The sequence below is a fragment of the Convolutriloba macropyga genome, chromosome 9, assembly GCF_964194025.1.
Source record: "Convolutriloba macropyga chromosome 9, txConMacr16.3, whole genome shotgun sequence".
Classification (NCBI taxonomy): domain Eukaryota; kingdom Metazoa; phylum Xenacoelomorpha; order Acoela; family Convolutidae; genus Convolutriloba; species Convolutriloba macropyga.
This window is the reverse complement of record NC_134476.1, coordinates 17,528,257-17,552,978: the sequence shown is the minus strand read 5'-3', so window position 1 is coordinate 17,552,978 and position 24,722 is coordinate 17,528,257. Positions and strand designations below refer to the sequence as shown.

Below are 24,722 nucleotides of genomic sequence, written 5' to 3'. Positions count from 1 at the left end.
ACCATATCCAAGCCATATATGGTGACCAAGAAAACTTGGCAACCATATACCTGCCCATACGAAATTTCAAACGTACGCTGAAGAAGCGTGAAATAAGTGCCTGTGACATAGGGTGGTGAAAAGTCTCTGTTGAAACTTTGAAAAAAGTTCAAGTTCATGGTTTCTTGGCAACCATATATATGACCATAAACGTTCATGGTGCCATGGATGACCATATATGGTAAAATTTAAATCGTTCAAATGCGAATTTTTAGCAGATATCGGATAAGATCTTTTCTCCACAAAAGTGTTTGGAGACGTACTGCAGAAAACTTGTTGTTTATGGTTTCTTGGCAACCATATGCAAGACCATGCACCTTAATGGTTCATACAGGTACAATGAAACTTTATGGTCTTGGATATGGTTGCCAAGAATATTTTAAATCTTGATTTTTTGAAGTGAATCAATAAAAGAAAGATATATAAGGCTCAGAGTCACAAAACATTGGATTTATAGATAGATCAAAATAATTTAAAAAAAGAGGAACAGTGGCGTTTAACATTTTTTGATGTTTAATATTTTACTCAAAAAATTAGTCCTAAATTTTTTCCGACTTCGCGGTAGAGGTCTTCGGTGTCCTCTCAGTACGCAATGGACTTGGATTGCATCCGGAATTACGTCGGAGGCGCAGATTTGATCTGTTTTGTAAGAATTTGCTAGAAAATTCTATACGCTCAGAGATCGAAATTGAGGTTACAGCTAATTGTTTGTAAGGTCTTCGGTCCATACAAGTTTCCTTGGATGCCATACAAGATTTCCTGGATGCCATACAAGATTTCCTGGATGCCATACAAGAGCCATAGAGACCAAAAATGTTCTGTTTGGGGTTTACCCTGTCTACTTTGTACGCCTATACCCTTCCCTCCATGGAATCGCTGAAACGGGAAAAAAATTGGCAACCATGGTAAGATCATGCAACGAAACTTTTGTATAGCGTGTATGGAGCCATATATGGCTCTTGGATATGGTTGCCAAGAAAGGTCAACACGGGGAGTCAATTGATTGGTGATAACCAGAACCTGTATCATAAAAGTGTTTGGGTATATACATTGATAGCCAAAGACAGAGAAGACGGTGAAAAGACATGATGATAGAATATAACAAAACTGAAGAACAACAAACGGAAAACCAGAAAATATTCAAGTAAATTCTCAAGAAAGTGTTTTTTTTTGAAATGTGTTTTGACAATGAGATTCATGTGTTGCGTATTATTCAATCCGACAATATTCAGTGAGAGATACTGTTTGCTCAAAAATCATTTTTAGCACGATCAATATTAGAAATTATTTCACGTTTGTCAGTATAGATCAATAGATTATAGATCAATTTGTAAGACCAATAGATACTAAACATCACGTTTTAATTTTTTTTGGCAAACTTTGGCACAGCTGTTTAGGTCAAAGCTGTTTGTTTTGAACTTTGGCTTCACATCTCAGAAGTTTTCCTTCTTGCTACACTCCTGTGAACTCAAAATTTGATAATTTTCAGCTTTTATATTAAAATTCGGACAACTGTAGGGCCATTCTCTCATAATTATAAAATCCTGTATCCATTTGATGCGTAATTTTAAAAAATGATTAGTTCAGCATATTCAAAGTCTTAAATCGCTGCTTTCCAATGAATCATAAATCTTCTTTTCTAAACATTTTTAGTTCAATAGGAAATGCATATTGAAGATTATATAACTTAACTTTTAAAGAAAACTAATGAAATGTTTGCGCTCGGCAGCTAATCGGTGATTACCTGTGTCTTGAAGTGTTTCTGTGAGCATCCGGTTAGTTTAATTCATTTTGTTTAATTCCTTTTCTCTCTTCTCTTCTCTTCTCTTCTCTTCCCTTCTCTTCTCTTTTCTTCTCTTCTCTTCTCTATATTTAAATAATCTGGCTTTATGTTCAGCCTTTTTTGGACGAAAATAATCTTTTGCAAATATTAAACAGCCAAATAATCAGAATGCCATTAAATAATACACAATTCCAGTTTTATTGTCCTTTTATCAAAAAAAGTACGAAGAGGAAGCAAAAAAACTTTTTATTAGGGACCATAAGCATAAAGAATTTCTTGAAAAGTTTTGGGAAAGTGTAGTTATAATCCTTTTGCCAGTTTTCATTTCTCTTGAATCGCTAAACTACCTCAAATATCACCTAAAATGTTGGTCTTTCCTTGAGCTGCATTTTGAAAATCTCATATTAAATTTTCCAGCTTGTGTGGAAATAATTCTTTAAATTAATCGATTTTTTCCTGTTTGTAAGAATAAAGATGATCAAAAATAAGTCAAATTTTTCTGACATTATTGACTGAAAAAAGTTTTTACAAAAGTTTGTTGCCATGTTTTTTTCGGTATTTCTTTTGCTGGATATATATTTGACAGATAGAAAAAAAACTTTTTCCAAATACTATATTTTATCACTTTTGCATAATTTTCTTAAAGTACTCGGGCAAAATGTTTTCTTTAAAATTTAGGTTACAAATTAAAAACTTCTTCGTAATCTTCGTAGTTTCAAATCTAATAGCAATTTGGGCTTTTCGTTGCTTTATAGCTTGTTATCATATCAATCTTCCTTAATTTTCGTTAACAAAGGGCTGTAAACAAGAGGGGTCACAATAGATGCACCGAACTCCGCCAGAAGGTACAATCCAAAATCATCCCAATATCCTCCAACAATGGCAGGTCCTCCAAAACGGGCTGGATTAACTGGTCCACCTGTGATTGGAATCAAGCAGAAGTTAGCAATGACGACTACTAATCCAACTGACAAGGCAATGTTGCCATTTTGAACTGGTTTTGAAGCGTCCGTGCAACGCAAAACCTAAAAAAGGTAAATTGATTAGAGTATATCCAATTTATTATTTGTTTATTTTTAAATGAACAAAATTGATACACGATGATAAAAACAACACAAAATCAATCAACTGTGTTCTTGTACTCAGATACACACTCAAAATTCAATTTGTCTAAGTTTCTAAAATTTTTGTCATAAAACCATTGTAGCGTTGATAAAATTTTGTAGTATCAGTAACTTAACGGTTAAAGGGCATAACAGTTAAAACATTTTTGGAATAAGAATGAACTTTTGTAATATTCTTGAATGACTAATAACAATTCGTAGATCTATATTTTGGAATATGTATATATATATATATATATATATATATATATATATATATATATATATATATATATATAAATATATATATATATATATATATATATATATATATCCTATCTATCGATATCATATATGACCTAATACGATTACCAGAATCGTGTATGATGACGTATTCACGTATTATGACTATTGAGAATTATGCATGAAGGCATCCTAGAAAGGAGATTATCATCGCAAACCGAATAAATTGACTTCAAAAAGTAGGCTTCTAAAAGACGTCTACTGAGCACAGCAAAAATTAAAAAAAAAACAAATGTTTGCAAAAATTTTTCTAATGTTACTGAACAATCAATTTTGTTATTGATATATGATTGATAGTGCTCAAATGCGTGCAGATAGCCACATTTGGCAAAACATGGTTCCATGACACTTGAAAACAACATAGAGAGAAGAATTATATTTGTGTTTTTTTCCAGACGTGTAACATCCTGGATGTTGAAGGCAGAACAATTGAGTGCTGTATCAAAAGGCGTGTTTTTTTCGTAAAAATTCTTCCATTTTTCATTTCCTATTTTGTCCTTATTTTTCGCACTTTTTATTTATGAATTGCTCCTGATGGAAAAGCTTGGCTGCCTTATCAATTGTTCACATTACGCAATCCTGTGTTCTTAAAAAACACATTTCATTTCCATAGCATAGGTTAAGCAATTATAAAACTACTAGTTATTATCTACAAGCTAGATTAATTGTTTTAAGCTCGAATTAGTTTGTGGTAAATCTCGGAAGTAGGCTATCTGCTTTCGTCCTCAGGGCTCATCTAAGTTCAATAATAATGTCTCTCTCTCTCGTTGCCTTATTCAACAACAGCTCTGGATGGACTCTTCTCGAGCATTTTAAAAGGATTATGTTGAATGTTGGGGTCTACGCAGATGCAACTACTGTGAAAACGGACCAGTAGTGGATTTGAACCACCATGTTATACTTGCAAGCCTTGTGTGCTACAAATTTACACCAACTGCTAAGCTTTCGAACGTGGGCTTCTCTTATAACCCGTTCTCACGTTCTTTCTCGTTCCTCGAGGCTTCATTTCTCTAGCCAAGTATACGTTTAACAAGTAGAGATTCTTGTCAAGCTATGTCAAGCTTATCTTATGCACAATTTACAGTAGGTTGTTCTCTCACACTTCTAACAATGAAGATTAACTCTTAAGAAAAAAAAATCGTAGAATAATCATGAAACCGTATGCTTCAGAATGTAATTCAGTATTTAAGGTTTTGATATCAGCTGATTGAGCAATGAAGTGCTCTGATAACTAATTCATGCAGAAAATGTACTGAAAAAATTGTCATCTGGATGCGAAATGTCGCTTATCATTCGATAAAAAAAAACAAATTTCTCCTTGCAACAATTCATTTGCTTATAAAACTGAATCTATAATTTAAAAATTATTTAATCTCGAAAAAATATTCTGAGAAAAGGTGTTTGGTTTCAGATATCTCTGGCATCTTATTTTTAGTTGTTTTTCATTACCGTCGGTAAGTTTTCTACTTAGCAATCCAACTTTCCCTGGAACCCTCGAAACTTCAAATGAAAGCTTATATTTTAAAAATGTTGATGCATTGGTTGAAATTAATAACAAAGTTGTGATAAGTTCAGTTAGTTGGTTGAACTTCGATATCTGATTCCTGATTAAAACGTTTATATACGCTGGACTACCAGATCTTTTTGTCGCAATACATTTATACTGCTTATGGTTTTGTTGCACATTCACTTTTTTTTTTCCAAATTACTGTTTTTGGAACCGATTTTCTTCTTAAAAAGCAATTAGTTAATTCCTCGGAGCCACATTATTGGCAACATTTTTTTAACTTCAAGAGATGGTGATCATCTTGATATTACAAGAAAACATTTACTCTTCAATTAGAGTAATGATGCAAGACCAAAATCGACGAAATTGTCAACTAACCAAAGATCCTTCATAGGACACATTTTCAGATTTTTACCACACAAATCATTATCTTATCGGTATATGACACAAAATGTTTACTTGCAGGAATCTGACAGAAAAATGGTTGCCTGGTACGAATCTGGCACATAATGTTGATCTTGTAGAAGATTGACAAAAAATTAGTGATCTTGGAGGAATCTGTCAGAAATATCTGCCAGAAGATGAACCATCTTATAAGAATCTGCAAGAATCAAACAGATTTCTATAACATTAACATCCATTCTCGACTAGGGCACTCGTGATCTCACCTGCATAATAAGCATAGAGGTAAACAGGAACTCGAGTAGCACACCCTCCCATTTGTATCCATCCATCATCTTTGGAATGCAACTAAAAGATGAACGAAAAATGATCTTTGCCAACTATTCAAATTACTGTTTGCGAAAAAAGCGAGCTAATCATTTTTCGATCGTCATTGATGAAAATAAGCGTGGTATATATACACATATATATATATATATATATATATATATATATATATATACATATATATATATATATATATATATATATATATTTCAATTAGATCTGGCTTAGAGATGAAAAACGTATGACAACGCACTAATAAGAATGCAACGCTTTATTATCATAGCCAGTTCTTCCCAAAAATTGGGGAAAAAGCCAGTTCCGCCAAAAAATGCATCCTACTATTTTCAATTGTAAACTTGATGTGTCAGTTCACCCGTAGGTACTAAACACGAGAAAAATAAAAATCTGTTATGTAATTTTCCAGATATATTTTTCTGAAATCCTTCTTCAGATGTCTATGTCACAAATCATTTTTATAAATAACCCGCTGAAGAGAAGTTCATCTGAAACATTCTCTGGGATATCTAATGACGCCAGCTTTACAACTCCAGCACCCAAGATTCCCCCAACCATCTGGAAAACTATGTACATCACACCCCTCAGGATTGAAAGTTGCCCATTAATCAAAAGAGCCAGAGATACAGCTGGGTTGACATTGGCTCCAGAAATCGAATCAAACATCTGGACTAGAATCGCGATTGTCAGTCCCGTACCGAGTGCTCCAGCAACTAAGTTCCCCGGGCTCCAGACACCGATTAGACATGTCAAGAGGAAGAAGAAAGTTGCCAGGAATTCGCCAAAAACTGCTCGCCAGAATTCAAAGGTTTTGATCTCGTCAGCTCCTGAGACAAATGTTCGACCGAGGATTTTTACTTCTTTCGTCGCAGGCTCGTCCTTAATAAAACGAGCGCTCAATTATCAACTCTCGGTCCCTGGGGTAGTACTTCATTTGTGGGTTACATGCAGAATTATTACAAATGTAACTCAAAACTTATCTAGACCTAACGAACATTCACTCAAAACAAATGTTACAAATGTAACTCAAAACTTATCTGGACCTAACGAACTTTATAAACTTAGAAGTCTTCTGCACTTTTTGGTCAAAACTTGCAAGATCTTGTCCAGGATTCGACGGTCCAAATCCAATTCGTGACCCCAGACGTACAAGTCCAGTTGCAAAGTCTTGGCCCATACTTGCAAGTCAACTTCTAAGTCTCGACCAAGTCTTGCATATGAAAATACGAGTCTTGATTGAGGCGTTAAGTCTAAATCCAAGTGTACGCGAGCCAGAAAATTCCGTATAATTTGCGGGAAATTGTCCAAAGATTATCCCAAAACATTGCAATAGTCAGGAAATTGTCCAAAAGTTCTTTGGACTTCAATCTGATTTTCACGTTAATATTTAGCATCCCCCCATTTCATATTGTCAAATTTAAAACTAAAATTTTGAAAACTAAGTCAACATGAAAAAAGAAACCTTTTTGTAATTTAGGCAAAATCCAGGCTTAAATTTGGCTGAAAACTGGCAGTAATCCGCGGAACACTACTAAAACTTCCCCCATTACCTGCTCATATGACCCCACGGGTTGCTATATCGCAAGCTGATGTCATTTGATATCAGTTCTGAGGAACCTTGGGACATTCGAAAATACATTTTTCATTCAAAAAGTTTTGAAAGTTGTTTTTTGATTGTCTATCAAATGATAATTCCTGGAATAGATCACGCAAATCTTGCCCAAGAATTAGCGAACTTGCAAGGCTTGTTGTTAGTCTTGGCCCTCGTTGTGATATGTAAACAGACATCCAATCATGCTTGCATTGCTGTTCCGACTCCTCTTGAGGGGGGGGGGGACTATATACTCAAATGGGGTTTTTTGTTCAGACAAGCTTGGCCGATCGATATATTCATCGTAGAGAGTTGAGACTGGTATTATTAGAAAGCTTGTCCATCGTAGAATATGGAACTAAAAAGATTATTTTGTTTTTCGTTTTTTACAGGGAGTTATCGAAGTTTGAACTTTTGAGAAATTAGAGTGAATTCCGTTGATTTTATTCACATTTTTCGGAATATTTGACTAAAATGCTGGAACTTGTTAAGATTTTTTAAAAAAGTGTTGTTGTTTTTCTTTTTAAAGACAAAAAATAATGTTGGCTATTTTTATTTAATTTTTAATCAAAAATTCTGGCTAAATATTTAACAAAACTCACAATTTTTCATCAAAAACAGCACGAAATAATTTTCTTTAGCCCACTTTGACTAAATTTGCAGGAAGTGCACACCCAAAAACCACTAACCCAATCTTTGCCCACTCAAAGGGGGCTATTTTCACTTCAACTTCCGTTGAGAGAGCTGTAATTAAACCTTTGCCGTCTTTTGCTATCATTATTCGTTGATTATCAAAAACGCAGCATTTATTTTTGATTTTTTAACTAACAAAATATCTATATCTATGAAAATCGAAAAGTTTTGTGTTCTTAATGGACGAACAGCATTAGCAGGGCTAGTTTTGGACTAATCTTGGACTGTTACAATCCAAAAATAATTTGGATTGTATTCAGGCGGTCTATTTTAATAATTTATTTAGTAATGCACTCAGTTATATCTCGTTAGAAGACCATTGAGACCACTGAGCATCCACTTTGCATTCGAATACAAATAAAAACAAATAAAAGCGGAAATCGAAAAGTACATTATTGCAGGGAAACAGTGGCGAAAGGTTTGGTATCATTATCTATTCAATAGGAACAACAAGTACAATCAATTATTTTTCCCCTCATTGCCACAATTGTGATGTGTGACTTGTTCTGAAAGTTCTAAATGGACAAGACACCAAAAAGGTCCACAAGCACTGAAAAATGCTAGAAAAAAGAAAATTTCGAAAAGTCGTAGCTTCAAAACCAAATAAAAGTCACTCAAAAGATAAAACAGCAAGGAATGCTATATCGTGACGCATCCGAGGTGACCAGATGGTTTGCTGTGACAACGCTAAAACGCGACTGAAATGAGACAGAAATGGCAAATGTGCAAAAACCAATCATATTTATTTGAAATTATGTTTTTTTCAAATTTGCCGAGAAAAAAACGATCATATGTTTCCAACTAAAACACAGCAAAATGGTTCCCTTGTTTCATACACGGAGACAAGTCACACTTAGGTTACTTCAAAATAGTTCATAATAACAATGAAAACAGGCACAACTCAAAACTTCACACATACTTTTAAACAAAAAAGATGCTGAAGCAAAAAAAAGTTGATTGGTCTTCATTTGCACGTAAATTTGAATCGTCAATAATTGAACTCCGACTTGAAATCAGTTTGGTCTGCTGTTAACATGAAAAAAAAACATAAAGGCAATTTTTTTTCGGAAACCGTGCGTCCCGTAACAATCGAAAAAGTTATTGAATTGTAAAGATTAGGCCAATGCTAACCCTCCTATTGCTGCTCGTCCAATAAAACAAAAGTATGTCAAAATTTACCCGAAAAGCTAAATAGACAAAACGGGTAATATATCAATTTAAATGATGATTTTTGGATAATTATCGAGTTATAGTAGCGAAAAACCATTAGGTATAAACTGAAAGCATTAGATTTTTTTAGTAGTTCCATAGACAACAAATAAGACCTGTGAATGTTTAGACTCCGTCCTAAGACTATGAAACTAACAAGTCCTGGCAAAACTCAAGAATTCCTTAAAAAATACGAAGACACTTTTAGAATCCATAAAAATGAGCTTTACTCAGAAAAACCCAATATTCATTCTTTTTGTCTCATTTTAAAATAACGGGGTTTCTTTTTGATTTAGCTTTTCAAAACGAAAATCAAATTGCCTGTAATTGGGACGAAGAAAATTGCAAAAAAATATTATAAAACGGACGGTGTGAAAACAAATCCAAATTAATCTTTCGTTGTATCATTGGTGAGGCTGAAACCCCCTTATTACCTAGAGGCTGTTCAAAAAATGTTTTGGTGAAAGAAGTTCTAAGTATATCAAAAAATAAATGATGCATTTTTGGTAAAACGGGAGAAATCGTAAACCACACCATGATTGTTTTTAATGATCTGTATGGAGCAAAACTTTGTTCTTAGTCATTTAGAAATTAGTTTTGAGGATTCTATTATACTAGTTAAGATTTGCAGGAGAAATTTTTCCTTGAGCTCTGAGGGTATCACTGAATCTATTGGAGGGAAAATTAGGGCAATTATTTCTTTACCTGTTCAACAGTGGGTTCTTGGATCTCTGACTGGAGTGGTTCCATTTCCACGGCTGAACTGGCAGTTGTAGTAGACGTTGTATCTTTTATTGTCCCATAAGAGTATCTGGTAATGAGTTCTTTCACTACAGTGTTGCTCATTGCTCACGCTGCCGTTATTTCTCTAGAAAAATTACCTTTTTAAACACGAGTTTCTTCATGAATACATCTGTGTTACATCTGCAGAAAAACTATTTAAAAATTTAATAAAGTATACCTTTGGCCCTATACAACTTGACTTATATAATGATTTTTTTTCTGTTCCCAATGAAAAACAAAAAAAGCAGCCTGTCATCAATCTATATCAGATGACATGACACTTATAATGAATAAAAAATTTTGGTATTTTGCCGATTGATTAAAAGCAATTGGTAAAATACGACCATTTTTATGCATTATATTTTGTATCATGTCATCTGATATAGATTGATGACAGGCTGCATTTTCTTCATTGAGAACAGAAAAAGATCGTATGCAATGAATTTTTAATTAATTGTTCAATTTGTGCCTAAACCAACCCCTGAGCAAAGTGGCAGAGAAAAACCATCTCTGAGCAGCCCATCTCAGACCGAAATGATATCTGTTCAGACTCAAACGCACTCAAAGTTTCTTTTACTGCGCTCGAAATGCCCTGAAAGCTAATCTGACGTCACTCAAAATTGCTCAAAAGTTTTCAGTCGCTTGAGTTGCTCTCAAAATGACTGATGATCAGTAGAACCTGCGTTTTAGGATCAATCCATTTTGCGCTCAAACCCAAATTGTTTCTGATCAGACTATCTTGCGACGTAATTCTGCGTAATCAGACTAAGCGAGCTCGATTTGATATCCGATCAGACTATCGGGAGCTGGGAATCGTACAAGAAAACATAAAAACAGAACTTGCGTTGGAAATAGTAGAATAAGATTAGCATTATTAAATGAAACACATTTGTCAACTAATTTCAAAATTTGAGAGGCCCTGGTCATTGACCATTGCATATCTTACAAGATCTTTTAAAATTTTTATATAGCCTTACAAATTAATGCATTAATCTTGTATGATTTTATAATAGACTTACAAGATATATTCTGAACTTGTAAGATCTTATAAGAATTTCAAAAAGTCGTAAGATTCATATAAGAAATGTTCTAACCTTGTAAGACTTCCCAAAAATAGCAACAAATATTAAGATCTTAGAAGTACCTTACAAGACACACATTATACTTTGACGATTGAAAGATATATTTTAAGAATCTTAAAAGATCTTAGATTTTTTTATTTAGCACTTTTTGTATACAATTGTTGCATCGTTCTTTCGAAATAGCTGGAAAAGAGCAGATTTTGATAAAACTTCTTTCTCAGTCATTTATACCCTTTAAAGGGGACGGGCTCATTCTTGATGCTGGACCTGTTTGTTCTCATCAGAACAAACAGAATTGATAAAAGTTAACGGGGACTGAACGTCAATTATTAATCGATACTCATTCAATGAAATTGCAATTCTTGGATCAGTACTGTATCACAGCTCTGATCATGTCACTTTTTACATTTTGCAGGTCTTAAATCATGTCTTAAGTCTGGGCAAATCTTTAGTAAAGTCTTGAGCAAGTCTTGAAAAAGACTTGACAAGTCTTGGTTAAAGCATTGAGCACAGTTTTCATTTTTGGTTTGAGTTCATTTGGTTACAAATGAAGAAGGTGGCCACTTTCAGTGGTCTGCCTAAAAAGCTCACCAAATTGAAAAAAGAAGCACAAGACAATACTAGCACTTCCATAGAGTTCACTTGATGAAAAATGAAAAAATTCTGATATCGCCCAAAGATACAAGTCATGGCCCAATTTTTCTACCAATTGAAAAAAAAAATAGTTTTGGGTTCAATAAATGAAAAATTTCTCGTATAATTTTTTTAATCATTTTTTCTAATTCCGAAATACATTTCTTCGCAAGTCTTAAGACTTGAGAGAAGAGCTGATCAGTTGTGATTTGTCAATTCAAGACTTGTATCTCACTGGACAAGTACTGATCAAGAATTGAATTTTTTTCCGGGAAATGATCTCCAAATTGTCGCAGAGCAGACTAAATTGTGCGAAAAGTTTTCTCTAATTTGATCGCTTTCCACTCAAAATTGTCTCTGGTCAGACTGAAACCTGATCTAGTCATTTGGAACAGTACTCACAGAAGGAATTTGGAAATTAAGAGCCCAAAACGTACTTGAGCCGGAAAGCAATAAAAAATATTCTGTTTTTTTTTGTATTTTGATTGCTTATTTAATCAGACAGCAAAATGTATTATGTAAATTGAAATTATTTATGTAAAAGTTATATACGCACCTATCGACTTTGTTTCAGCTAACACGGCAAATTGTATTCTAAAATATTCCGATCAGTAGTTTAATCCAATACTGGGGTGTAATTTTGCGATATTTGAAGCAACACCAGTTTGTGTGATCACTTACAATTGATACAAAAATCGACATCCTGAGCTTTCAACCAGAATTATTGGTTGTCAATAATAGTTATGTATGCAGACTTGTTTCCAATGTGTTTATCTGGGATATAGTTTACTGAATTAAACAAGAATGTAATCATACGAGAAACATAGTGTCATTTTTAGACTTTTTATCAATTGTTTGTCATTGACGATGTATAAGCATTATGGGCTGCGCAACTATTTACGAAGAAACCGCATTGAATCAAGTTAGGCTTGTTTAAAAGTAATCCAACTTATTTGCTGAGGTTATCAAATTTGATTAAATATGATCAAATTATTTCAGGCTCATCCGTTTCTTTCTTCAGGTGAAATATCCCCTGGCGCCTCATTTATGCAGATCTAAGATACGACATTAGGCTGGCTTTGTTAAAAGAAGGGAGGGAGGCCAGATTATCCATCTCACATCTGACTAAGTTTAGCTCCTCAGTCTTGTATTTAATATTATAATGTTTTATATTATTTTAATCTTCTGTTTAATGAATCTGGTAATGTGTATGAATCTCATTGTATAGTTTGTCAAATTTTGTCATTTATTTACTCTTGTGATTTCTTCCAGAAACGCATGTGACTGACTACTAACATACTTGCATAGATCCAGAACGAGCCTCTGGAGTTGAGTCTAACAAATTCTTGACTTAATCTAACTTGAATTCCGAAAGTTTTTTTGTAGCATCTAGATAAAAGATAAAGATGCCAGTGAAGCTTAAATATGTTCTTTTGTAACGGTTATCACTACCTTTAGTAACGGTTATCAGTTTTCGTAAACTGAAAATAAACAAATATTGTCAGCAAAATTTTCAAAAGTAACAGTCTGTACAGTTTTTGATCTCAAGAATAACTGTAATCATAATGTGAACTGTTGAGTTAACACTTCGTCAAGTTAGGCCAATGGGATAAGTATCACTCAAATCTGGTATCTCTGAATTATTTAAGTATTCTTAAGACAAATTTTCAAAAATTTTTGGAAAAAAATGGGCCAAATTTCGAAAAATTTTTGAAGTTAATCATCGTATTTGATTGCTTTGTGTGAGCTGTAACAGTCTAGAGCAGTGACTCAGTTTAATATTTGGAGACTATATGAACAATTCGTGAGCCTTATTTGTTGCTATGAGAATACAGTTTTAAAAGTTTTTCTTAATCAGAAACAAAATTTTGGTCCCTGCCAGTAGAGCTTCTCGATCATTGAAGAAAAAAGACTTGACAGCTTTCCAGGTGGAAATTGCATAATTGAGACTTAAGTTAGGTGAATTTTATTAAAGCCATTTATTATTTTCTTAACTACAAAACAAAAAAAAATGCCTTAATGACGATGATATTGCTGCATTTGTTTAGTACACAAATGAGAAAATTAAAAATTCTTTTAAAAAAATTAATGAGAAATGTGGTTTTTGCAGTTCCCTCAGCTGAAAAAACCATATTCATTTTAAGCACAGCAATTACATTAGATCAAACGCATTTATCAAGATGCAATTGGAAATCTCCTTTGAAAATCTAGTACTGCTAGACCGTAATATTCCTATTTCAGCTCATCTAAAACGTCAGAAGTTCAAGAAACTTTGATTTTCTTGTTCGATTGGTTTTGTAAGCTGACATTGTCGAGTGAATTTTTTTGGATTTATTTTTTTCAACAAAAATTCAATCAATAAGTGGAGGAATAATTGATCAATGAAGCGATCAATTTCAAAAAGCTCATTTTTGTTAAAGTGGCTCTCATTTTTGTAGATCGGAAACTATTTTTTACAATAAGAATGTAGTTGTACAAACTGTTTTTAATGAGAAATCTGTTCTTGTCCTCAGCAATGGTGTTTTGAGATAAAGTAAGAAACTCAATCTTTGACACTGTAACAGAGCCGACATCAAGTTTCCCGTTTAGGTTGAATGATGGTTTTTTTTTCAAGTATCCTCATTGTCTCGTTAAGGGACAGACAATCAATTACCAGTCTGCGGTCGGTTGAGACAGTGTTTGTTTGGCTTAAGAAAACGAATGAAAAAGTTTTTTGGCAACATAACAAAATTATTTGATCAGTCAGTATAGAAGATGCGTTGCTTATGAAGCTTCAATTGGAAAAATACTCCTTAAAATTTAGTTTCTTTGTTATCTATTATCTCCAAAACATTTAGAGTTAAAAGAAATAGCTTTTGAATTTTTTTGAAGTAGGTGGTGAAGTTGAAAATTTGTTCTCATGTATGCAGAAATTCTTGCAACTAAGTTGGTTGATCATACTGCAAAGCGATATAAATTGAGAAATTTCATAATAAAATTGAGCCATCAATTAAATTACAAAACTTAAATGCACTTCCTTCGTCACGGTTTAAAAATTAAATGAAGTTACCCAAGTTGCAGACAAAAAATCGGTTTTCATATTTTATTGATAACGAGGTTTCATCTTCGAAGAGTAACCTAATTAATTGCTCGTCAACGAACACGCCACGCCTTGTCAGTTTGACCCAAGAGAGGTTCTCTAGTAAGAGCTAATCAGTCAGAATTTCCCAAAAGTTTTTAATTTGTAGAACTAAACTTTAGTTCTCGAGTTGACATTATTGAAAAAAGTCTACGTCCACTATCTCAAAAACAGTTTCAACGAGCTTCGCATCGTTTTTCAAAAAATATTGCACGTCAGAGGGAAATGTTGACCATGATTTTCAGAACAAAGAAACTTTTGCGTCTGCGTTGAAAAATCAATTGTGAGTAAAAAATGAAGAAAAAATTGTAAAAAGTTGATCATTACAGAAAGCCAAAATTTCATCTTAGAAGTTATTAACCTATTGAAACAATTCAATAATAATTTTTTGAAAAAATTTGCAAAAAACCAAGTTTTAAAATAATTATTGGTGGTGAAAAATATTCGTAACATTTTTTCAAGGTCAATGAAAATCTCTTAATTTTAGATACTCACAATTGAAACCGCTCTTGTGAACTGCTGTACCAATTGTTGGTCTGAAAAAATTGATTGAATTCTCTGTGGATTAATTCTAGAATTTAGAAAATCAAAAATTTCTCCAAATATTTTTGAGTTCTTATGCAATGAATGATTAGATTAATTCAGAGATAAGAAATTAAAACTGACCTGGTTTTGGCTAATCTTCAGAACGTGAAAAATTGTGATCAGGGAGGATTTATAATTTCAAGCAATGCGTTTTGCTGAAAAAGTGCTCCTCAAAATTTTTCTTTTGACCGTGCTCCGCTTCGTGTGGTCTAATGAGTGCTAGACAATTCGAAACCAATTTAGCCGTGAAAATTTTTGTATTACATTTTGTTCTGGCGGAACTACCAAGGAGGCGTTTATCTGATGAGATTTGGCAACATTGCTGCAAAAAACGGTTATCTACTAAGATTTCCTGCAATTATTGGCTCTTTGCAGAAAACCACCCGGAGGTTGGTGGCAGAGCAAATCAGCGCTGAATGAGTATAGATACATTCTGTTTTTCTTGATTGCCAGTATCCAGATTGCCTGTTCATATCCCAATTTACACGGGCCAGTTTTGAGTTTTGAGTAAAATTTACTTCAAGAAAAATAATATGCTCAGCATAACACCCGCCAAAAAGGTTTGATTTACATGCGATTCAAACTTCCGCATATGTGCTTGTAACATTTAGTTCGCGTAACAGGTCTTAACCACTAAGTTTAATGGGCTTTGTGGTAATTGCCTACAAACTAGCTTATATATAAACAGTCTTGATACTACTATAGTAATTACCAGTTATAAGCTACAAAAGTATAATTTTAATCTGCTCAGACTTAATTTTGAGGTATGATTGATTTTCAGACTGTACAGGAGAAATTTAGCCTAAGCTATCTCCATGACCTCAAAATAATCATAATGAAGAAGAACTGCACATAAAGAAACCTAAAAAATCTGGAGATGCAATGCTTCAGAGCTGAATTAGGTTTTTACACTTGAAATATGATGGTTCAGCGCAAGACGAACCATTACAATATTTTTTAAAATTGTTTATGTGCTTTTTCATTGGTTTTCCTGAGGTATAATTGCCGCTTTTCTGAAAAAAGATAGTTAAGCTATTATATACAATCGAAATCAGAGCTATTACATACGAAATCAGATAGTCAACTTTTTGCAGTCTTGAGTGACAAGGTTCTACCGATATTAACGAGTCATAAAAATGCCTCCTTTTAGTCAACCAGTGTATAAACTACTAATTTTTATAGGTGTCTAATGGGTTCAAGTAGTTAGCTCATATACCATGTTTACTAAGACAATATTCTACGTGTTAGATGATGTTTAAGCCTAATACGGGTTCTTAAAGTATATATTTGAGGTGTTTTTGAGTGTTTAAGAAAGTTTTTGGATAGATATGTTTATATCGAAGGGTGGGTTGTCAGGAACCTATCTTCAGCGACAAAAATCCGACACTACACGGTTAACGGTTAGCGGGTACGAGTCTTCCACGAACAAAGGATATCAACTAAAATTCTAGTAGGTCCTCTTTCAAGATAATATACCCGGGTCGAGGTGTCACCGCCATTCAACGCAAAATTATGTAAGATAAGCGGTTAATGCGGAAATTTTTGTACGATAAGCGGTGAATGCGGTGAAATTACATAAATTAGGCGGTGAATGCGGTGAAAAAAACTTTATCGGCTGGTAGCGCTGAAATTACATAATTTAACCGCTGAATTTAGCGGTGAAGTTACATAAATTCACCACTTCGAAAAAAAGTGTCCAAATTATGTAAGATAAGCGGTGAATGCGGTGAAAATACATAAATTCACCGCTCAACTTAGTGGTGAACTTACATAAATTCACCGCTTAGAAAAAATTGTTAGAGATGTTTGAGATCAGCAAAGAATGCGTTGAAACTAATGGTGAGTGTGGGAGGAATTGTTAGATTTGCCTTCCCACTAAAACTACCCCTTAATCTTACATCTTTTTGACACTTTTTCTAAGCGGTGAATTTATCTAATTTCACCACTAGAGTAAGCGGTGAACTTACAAAAATTCACCACATTTCACCGCTAAAATATGTAATTTCACCGCTAAAAATTGCAAATCTTACAAAAATTCACCGCGCATGTTTTTGCAGAAAGTAGAGTGAATTCGATTTATAATCAAACAAAAAATAATAAAATTTAGTGAGAGATGGCGCAGTGGAAGAAGAAGTGGATGACATGCAGGAGGTGAGAGGTTCGGACCCTTGTAAGGGCGGTGAAATTACATATTTTAGCGGTGAATTATGGTGAATTTTTGTAAAATCACCGCTTAATCTAGCGGTGAACTTACATAATTTCACCGCATTCACCGCATTTCACCGCAAAATTATGTACGAAATTTGCGGTGAAAAAACTAACTTTTCACCGCTTATCTTACATATTTTTGCATTTTTTTCTCGACCCGGGTAATCGTGCAAGGGTCTTCAAAAGTGTTAGCAGATAACGGTCCCAGTTTGACCAAGGTCATTTTAACTCAGAACTAAATAAGTTTAATTTCACTATCCTATGCTTTTTTTTGGTGAAATCAAAAATTTCAAAATTTACATGAATTTTGTCTGATCATGGTAAAAATCAAGTTTAATCTGTCAAGTACAAAATCATGATTAAAAAAGTTTTCTGAATTTGTCCTGCTCATAAAAACCTATAATTGGACTGCAAATGTACTGATTCAGAACTGATTTTCTGATTTAATATGGGAACGTTCGGATTCAGCGCTGAATTGTGCTGGGACTAGGGTCCGGGTATGCATTAAAGTTGCAGACAAGTTTCTACATCGTGACGTGTTAGTTGTGCAACTTTTACTGTATGTCACCAACTCTGCAAACAATGAGATCATTTTCGTTCTTTCTAAACTCCAATTGATAGATCTTAGTTTTTTGAAGGAATGTGCTAACAGTTAGGATTGCAGCTGAGAAAAACAATTGACCAATCTTTTTTCAACATTTGATACCAGGCAGAGAGAAAATTCTGTCCTTGAAACCATGTTGAAACAAATTTCAGTTTTTTTAAAGCGGATAAACAAAAGGATACGAATACAAACTTATTTAAGCAATATTAAAATTACTTGAAGTTTTTAGTGAAATTACTTGTTGGTTTTAGTGTTGAATGTCTGAATTACACAATAAGGACTTCACCTCCATAATGATTTTACAGTATTTTTACACAATTATCCAATAAAGAGTATTAGTTTTAATTTTAAAGATTTTTATATTTTTTAGAGAATTAGAGACTACCATATACTAAAAATGATGGTACTTGACACTTTTAGAAAAAACACGAATCATTTGATTATAACTATTCTGCTTACCATTATTCTAATTGTGGCGAGTTTATATAAACAAAATGTATATTCCTTGCGTGAAAACGTCTACTTCAACAAAATCGGATCTAGTGTGAATTTAACCTCAAAACTGTCAAAATTGAACGGAAAAGATACAAAATTAGATCAAAAAGAATTATGGCGAGATGTGAAAATTCTTTGTATTATTCACACATGTCCTCGTAATTTAGAAACCAAAGCAAAGTATGTTAAGCAAACTTGGTCTTTTCTGTGCAATAAAACTTTATTTGTCAGCGATGAAATTAATACGACGTTTCCAACGATCAAAGTAACGAACAGAAAAGGGTCGAACGAAATTTGGGCAAAGTCGAGAAGAACTCTGGAATGGGTTTACTCAAAATACCTGAACAAATTCGACTGGTTTTTCAAAGCAGACGACGATACTTACGTCATTATGGACAACTTGAGACGATTCTTGTACAAGAAAGATGCGACAAAACTTGAATGGTATGGAAAAGTTATGACGAATGGTATCAACAGGGGACATTATCCACAAGGTGGAGCCGGATACGCTTTCGGAAGTGCAGCTCTGAAACGACTGGTCGAAGTTGGTTTCAAATCTGGTCAGAATTGCCCAAATGCGAGTTTGAAGACTCATGGGGATGATATGTGCCTGGGAGTATGTCTTGATGAATCAGGAATCACTTTGGTCAAAGACTGTTTGGACTCTCGAGGCAGAGAATTATTTCACGCTCTAGGAGTGAAAGATGAGTTTTTTCTTCCTGTGGACAGAAAGCGCGCTTACTATAAATACTCGTTGAACAAAATTGTTACAGAAACGTGTTGCTCTAATGAAAGTATTTCTTTTCATAAAATTCCTGGACGCGATCAGCTCTTTATTGATTATTTGATGAGACGTTTTGTAAGACCAAATTGATGCGTGAAAATTAATTTAAAATTTATTTTACTCTAACTTTATCCCGTTTGGAGATGGCAACCGTTAAAGTTTGGCGAAAAGAGCGCTGAAGGTGAGAAAAAGGTTCTTCTGTCGTTAGTTTATCAAATTTTATCACAATGGAATACCTATAAAGAATATAGAAATGTAAGGTTTCAATTAAAAGTTTTGATCTAATGGTTTAACAATGGAAACAGTAGGGGGGGGGGGTCTTTACCGCGAGAGACGGAACCCGGAACCATCGACTCACATACTTCAACTAATCTACGTCACGTTAGCAACTCATGGAATCGTTCGTTGCTTTGTATTAAGAATGGTTTTCAAATATAATTAATGTGTCCAATCTCCTACTTTTTACCCCATTTTTCTGAGGTACATATGAAAGGGGGAAAAAGAAGAAAACATTGAACTTTAAGTAGAAATGATCGCACATTAACGAACCTCCTTGTCTGCTTTATTATATATTACTTTGTCTGTTTTGTGTTTCTGTTTTGGAGAGAGCTTTTCGAGCCTAGTTTTTTTAGCTAGTGCTCTGCTCAATTCTCCTATAGTTGTTTGTTTGTAACTCCGCCGTAGCCGGTCCCCAGCCCGGTTGAGAGAAGGAGGAAGGGAACACACCCAAAACATACTGGAAAATCTCAAAAAGTTGTTCGTTAGTTCAACTGTAGATTTTTTCCGACAGTATTTGACCTATTTCATACTTTTGCTCGTTAATGATCAGAATTTAGATCGTTAATGATCAGAATTTAGCTCGTTAATGATCAGAATTTAGCTCGTTAATGATCAGAATTTAGCTCGTTAATGATCAGAATTTAGCTCGTTAATGATCAGAATTTAGCTCGTTAATGGTCAGAATATAGCTCGTTAATGATCAGACTTTAGCTCGTTAATGATCAGACTTTAGGCAGACTTTGACTAGGAAGCTCGTTCATGTAGACAGACTTTAATATGGCACTCGTCCATGTAATCAAAAACGCAATTTACCCCCTCCCCCCCTGTGCGTTTTTAATTGTCTCATCATTAACGCACACCTCGACCTGGGGTGCAATTTATTTGAGTATTAGGTTCAAATTTATGTCCCAGTTTAGAATAAAATTGCGTCCACATTATTTGATTTAATACGAATTGATTTGGAATATTTGAATACTGACTCGATCTGAAAGGATTTCTCTAACAAAAAATAACTGATCATTGTTACATATTTATTTCGCTGTTTTAATACCTATCATACATGAACCGTACCTAGCTGTCAGAAAAATTCAGAACTGATTTCAGAAACAGTTCAGTACTGATTCACGGTCTGATTCAGAGTCTGTTCATTTCATATTTTGCTCTGATATTCAGTGATCCAGACTCTGATTCAAACTCTGAATCAAACATCGAATTTTTGTCTGAATTAGATTAAATTCATAACGATTTTTCGTGAGCCGAGCTAGGTGTTACCATTGCTGTCGGTCGCAGGAAATTTTATATAAAAAGTTTGTCAGAAATTTTCTCAAGTCATGTTAAAAACTGAATTTTTGACATTTTCCAACATGCTCTGAGTGGTTTTTTCCCTCCTCCTTTTTCATTTCGGGCTGCGGACCGGCTGTGGAGGAGTTGTTGAGTTAAACTCTAGGAGAACTGGTATAGCATGTTAAAAAACCAAGCTTGTAAAAGATTCCAAACAAAAACAAACTACAGTTTTGTTCCCTGTCGCCATTTTTTACTAGTAATAACAGGGTCATACAATACAAATCATACAAAATAAAGACTATGGGACCGGCACTTGCGGATTCATGGAAGTAAACTATAGAAAAATTGGTATAGCTTGGTAAAAACCATAGTTGCACAGCTTTCCAATGTTAGACAAGACAAAAAGAAACATTAAAGAAGGCAGAAATAGGCAAAATTTAGCAAATTCACAGTTCACAGAGCCAATAGAGTTGATGCTAAACCAAAATTCCTGGCAAAACCACGGAAGTAGTTTTATTAATTTGAACATTTATCTTACCGAAGACATCATGTTACTCGAAACCGATATTGAGTTCCCCTTCGATGTAAAAAATTATCTGGACGCTTTTGCTAGCTAAATAGCACAGGCGCCCAAAGACTAACCCTAATGGCGTGTTTATGTGTGACTCTAATTTGTTTGCATTATGAGACTCAGGTCAAATCAAAAAATTGTCTGATCACAACTTGGTTCTGTTAATATTCATGAGAACAGAGTCACTTATCATTCAAACTTCAAATTTTATTTGAAATTTCAAAAAGCCAACTAGTAGAGGGTTTTCAAATTCTTTCCTCTTAGTAACGGTAAATATCAGATCTGTTAAAATGCTGTAGATATTGAGTAATCCTACTTTTTATCACAAAAGTGTCGCAATTGAAAGTGATAGATTTTTAGTTTTGGAAAATCAGTTTCCTACAACTTGTTGGTAAGAATGTTGGCTTGTCATTCAAAGCCATTTGGCAAACTAGACTTCTATGGAATGAAGGAGGCGATATTGGAAGTTCAATGGGTGCAATATTGATTTTCTGAGTGGTACCATTTTTATAAGAACTAGTTATCATCCAGTATTTACCTCAGCTTGATCAAAGATTGTAGGGAGTAAGTACATACATTGGGGCAAGTTCAATTGTTGTTATTTTTGGGAATCTGTTTCATAGATACCGTGGGCGACTTTAAACTTCCAAAGTAGTTATCTTTTTAATTGAGTGGATGACCGATTGACTAGTTGCTAGCGTGTTAAGACTGAGACTGCATTTTTTCGTTTGAATAGCTTGAGTAGAAGTCAAGAATGTATAAAGAAGACGTTCAGGGCTTTTAATTGATCGTTTGAGGTCATAACAAACGTTACGTATGGGACACACATTTGCTGCAGTCAATAGCAGCGATTTGAACAATATTGTTGTTCACGCGTTCGTTTACGTGGTGATTCGAATAGTTGCTATGGAAGAGTAAAATACCACGATTGTTTGCTAAGACATCGGAGTGGTAGAAAACTCAAAATCACTCTGACATTGAGAGAGAGAGTAAATATTGTCGTGTAAAATTGGTCTTTCTTAGAAGAAAAAAGACTTACATAAAGAAAATCGAGAACCAAGAACGAGAGATTTGCTAGGCTGATATTAGAATGGACAACTTGGCTTGGTGAAATTAAGTAGAGAGATTAAGTTCTTTTGATAAATTCCATTTATGATTACCTAATTGTGTTAATGAATTGAAATAATTTTTGTTGCTTAAAATCCGATTGGTTTAGTCCCGAATCTGTTTATCTTTTCTTTCGAATTACATCAATTTACTTTTGAGCAGCCGGAGGCAGAGCAAACCGGGGACATTGTGAGTAGAATTTGAAGAAAAATTTTCTGCCAAAATTAAGCCATAGACCATTTATATTAGGATTTCGAGCGGTAGTGTCTCCCCGATTATTAACCTAGTGTACATTCGAAATTCTACTGTGGCGTTCCCGGGTGGGCTAGCTTTTATCAGGTACACTTAGCACCAGTTGAGTGAGAAGAGTAATCGGAAATCAGTTTAAGACGAAGAAGTCCTGCGATCACAAATAAGCAATGATTGAGAACGAAATACACTTTTTGCGGATGCTTTGGTTGTGGCTCAAAACCATTTGGCAGTCAACAACTCAGTTGGCAGGCCTGAGAGATTCCCCTCGGGGTTGTTTTCAGACTCATTTTTATGGAAAGCCCACTTCTCATACCTTATGGATAAACATGGTTGGAAAGATAAGAGACTCGAAGCACAGTACCTAAACTTCCTTTTGCTAGGGCGATACAGGAGCTTAATGCTATGCCCCGGCACTATCGCATTCGAGAACAAAGCCAACCCACTCCAAGTCTTGCAAAGATGATTACGTATTTGGACCCGAGGATGTCACCCTACAGGAATCGCAGGACAGCAATAACAATGCTGAAAAACTCGGCCAAGGGCGACAGAGAGGACATTCGAGAGTTCTACAGACGAATGAGGTTGCTTGAAAAATTCAAATGCCACAATGAATAAAATTATGGAGGATAACAGGAACCGAGAGCGGTTCACTGATGGGTTGTTTGATCTGGAGATACAGGAATTTTTTCTGCGGGTTGACCACAACACGTTCAATGATGACGTTCATAGGGCTCTTAATATCGACGCGATCAGCCGAGGATCTTGACTGAGGCAGCGCAGGCGGTTGGCAGCCACCAAGTACCTTCAACAGTCAGACCACTTGTGGAGAGACATCATGTTCAAGCTCCATGTGGACAATTGGAACCCGATATGAAGGCAAGAACGGACGAAATGAAGAAACAGTTGAAAAACTAGGCAGACATGATCCAAGAAATGTCAGAAATGAAGAGTAAGTTTGTCAACTCGGTAATCCCCGGACTACGAAACGAAACAATAGGAGACCAAGACGGCAACCCGCGCTGATTGTTCAATCCGTACCCCGAAAACAGTCTCTACGGCCAGAACTTTGCCAACGCCGATAGGAAGCAGTTCCGGACACAAAAGCAAGGAGTCCGCTGTTACAATTGCTCAATGATGGGACACCTCGCACGGGAATGCACTGAATCCAAAACAGAACCATTTACACTAGGACGGGCATGGAGTATCCAGGAAATTAGGAGAGAATGCTTCATCCCGGTTTAAATCAAACCAGATCCATCTAAAAAACGTAACACTTCAAACAGTGTAGGAGCTGTCAACAAACTTCAGGAACCAGAGTCGTTCAAACCTTAAGTTGCAGGGAAGGGAGAACTGGACAATCGAAATGAAAGCAATACAGTTGTGGGTGAAGTGAACGGGACTCCAATAGAATTTTTGGTGGACAAAGGAGCTTCAAGCAATAAGAGTAGACCTTTCACATTTCATTTGAATCTTAAGAAACCGAGAAAATTGATGCTATATTGTGGACGCCTAGAGGCAGCTGATAGTCGGTATGTATCCTTTAGAGGATCAGAAACAATTCATCTCAAGATGGATGGCACCGATGATGAGTGCGAAGTACTAATAATTGATGGGCTTAAAACAGAAATGATTCCCGGACTTAGGGATCTACAAAAATATAAGTGTGTAATCAAATTGCAGACCAACCAGTTGTGGACAGCCGCAGCTATTATCTCCTTGAACAGTGAAAAATTGTGGGGAACATGGCAGAATGATAACGCATGACGCGAAAACGAAGGAAGCGGTCAATCAGATCCTGGAAAATGCTATGACAATGGTGGTGAAAACGATGACAATTTAACACTCAACAGAGAAGAAGAAGAGGGTGAATAGAAGTCAACAAAACTCTTGTTTAAATTCAGGGGGTGGTTTCAAAATGCAAGCTGGTGAATTTGTTAATCCTCTAAGTTCACCTCAGCAGGAAGC

The 24,722-nt window shown here is 34.8% G+C and overlaps 2 protein-coding genes across 2 annotated transcripts; one reads left to right on the top strand and one right to left on the bottom strand.

Moving 5' to 3' along the window:
- Positions 1–2,523: 2,523 nt before the first annotated feature.
- Positions 2,524–12,137, bottom strand: LOC142346097 (aquaporin-like). The gene is made up of 5 exons (XM_075398599.1): positions 12,027–12,137; positions 9,678–9,840; positions 5,949–6,358; positions 5,404–5,485; positions 2,524–2,847 (listed from the first exon to the last, which is right to left on the bottom strand). The coding sequence occupies exons 2-5, from the start codon at positions 9,816–9,818 to the stop codon at positions 2,590–2,592; spliced, it is 891 nt and encodes a 296-aa protein (XP_075254714.1). The 5' UTR covers positions 9,819–9,840; positions 12,027–12,137; the 3' UTR covers positions 2,524–2,589.
- A 6,217-nt stretch (positions 12,138–18,354) lies between these two features.
- Positions 18,355–19,354, top strand: LOC142346095 (glycoprotein-N-acetylgalactosamine 3-beta-galactosyltransferase 1-like). Its single transcript, XM_075398598.1, has one exon. It carries the CDS (start codon positions 18,383–18,385, stop codon positions 19,352–19,354), a length of 972 nt encoding a protein of 323 aa, XP_075254713.1. The 5' UTR covers positions 18,355–18,382.
- Positions 19,355–24,722: the final 5,368 nt, after the last annotated feature.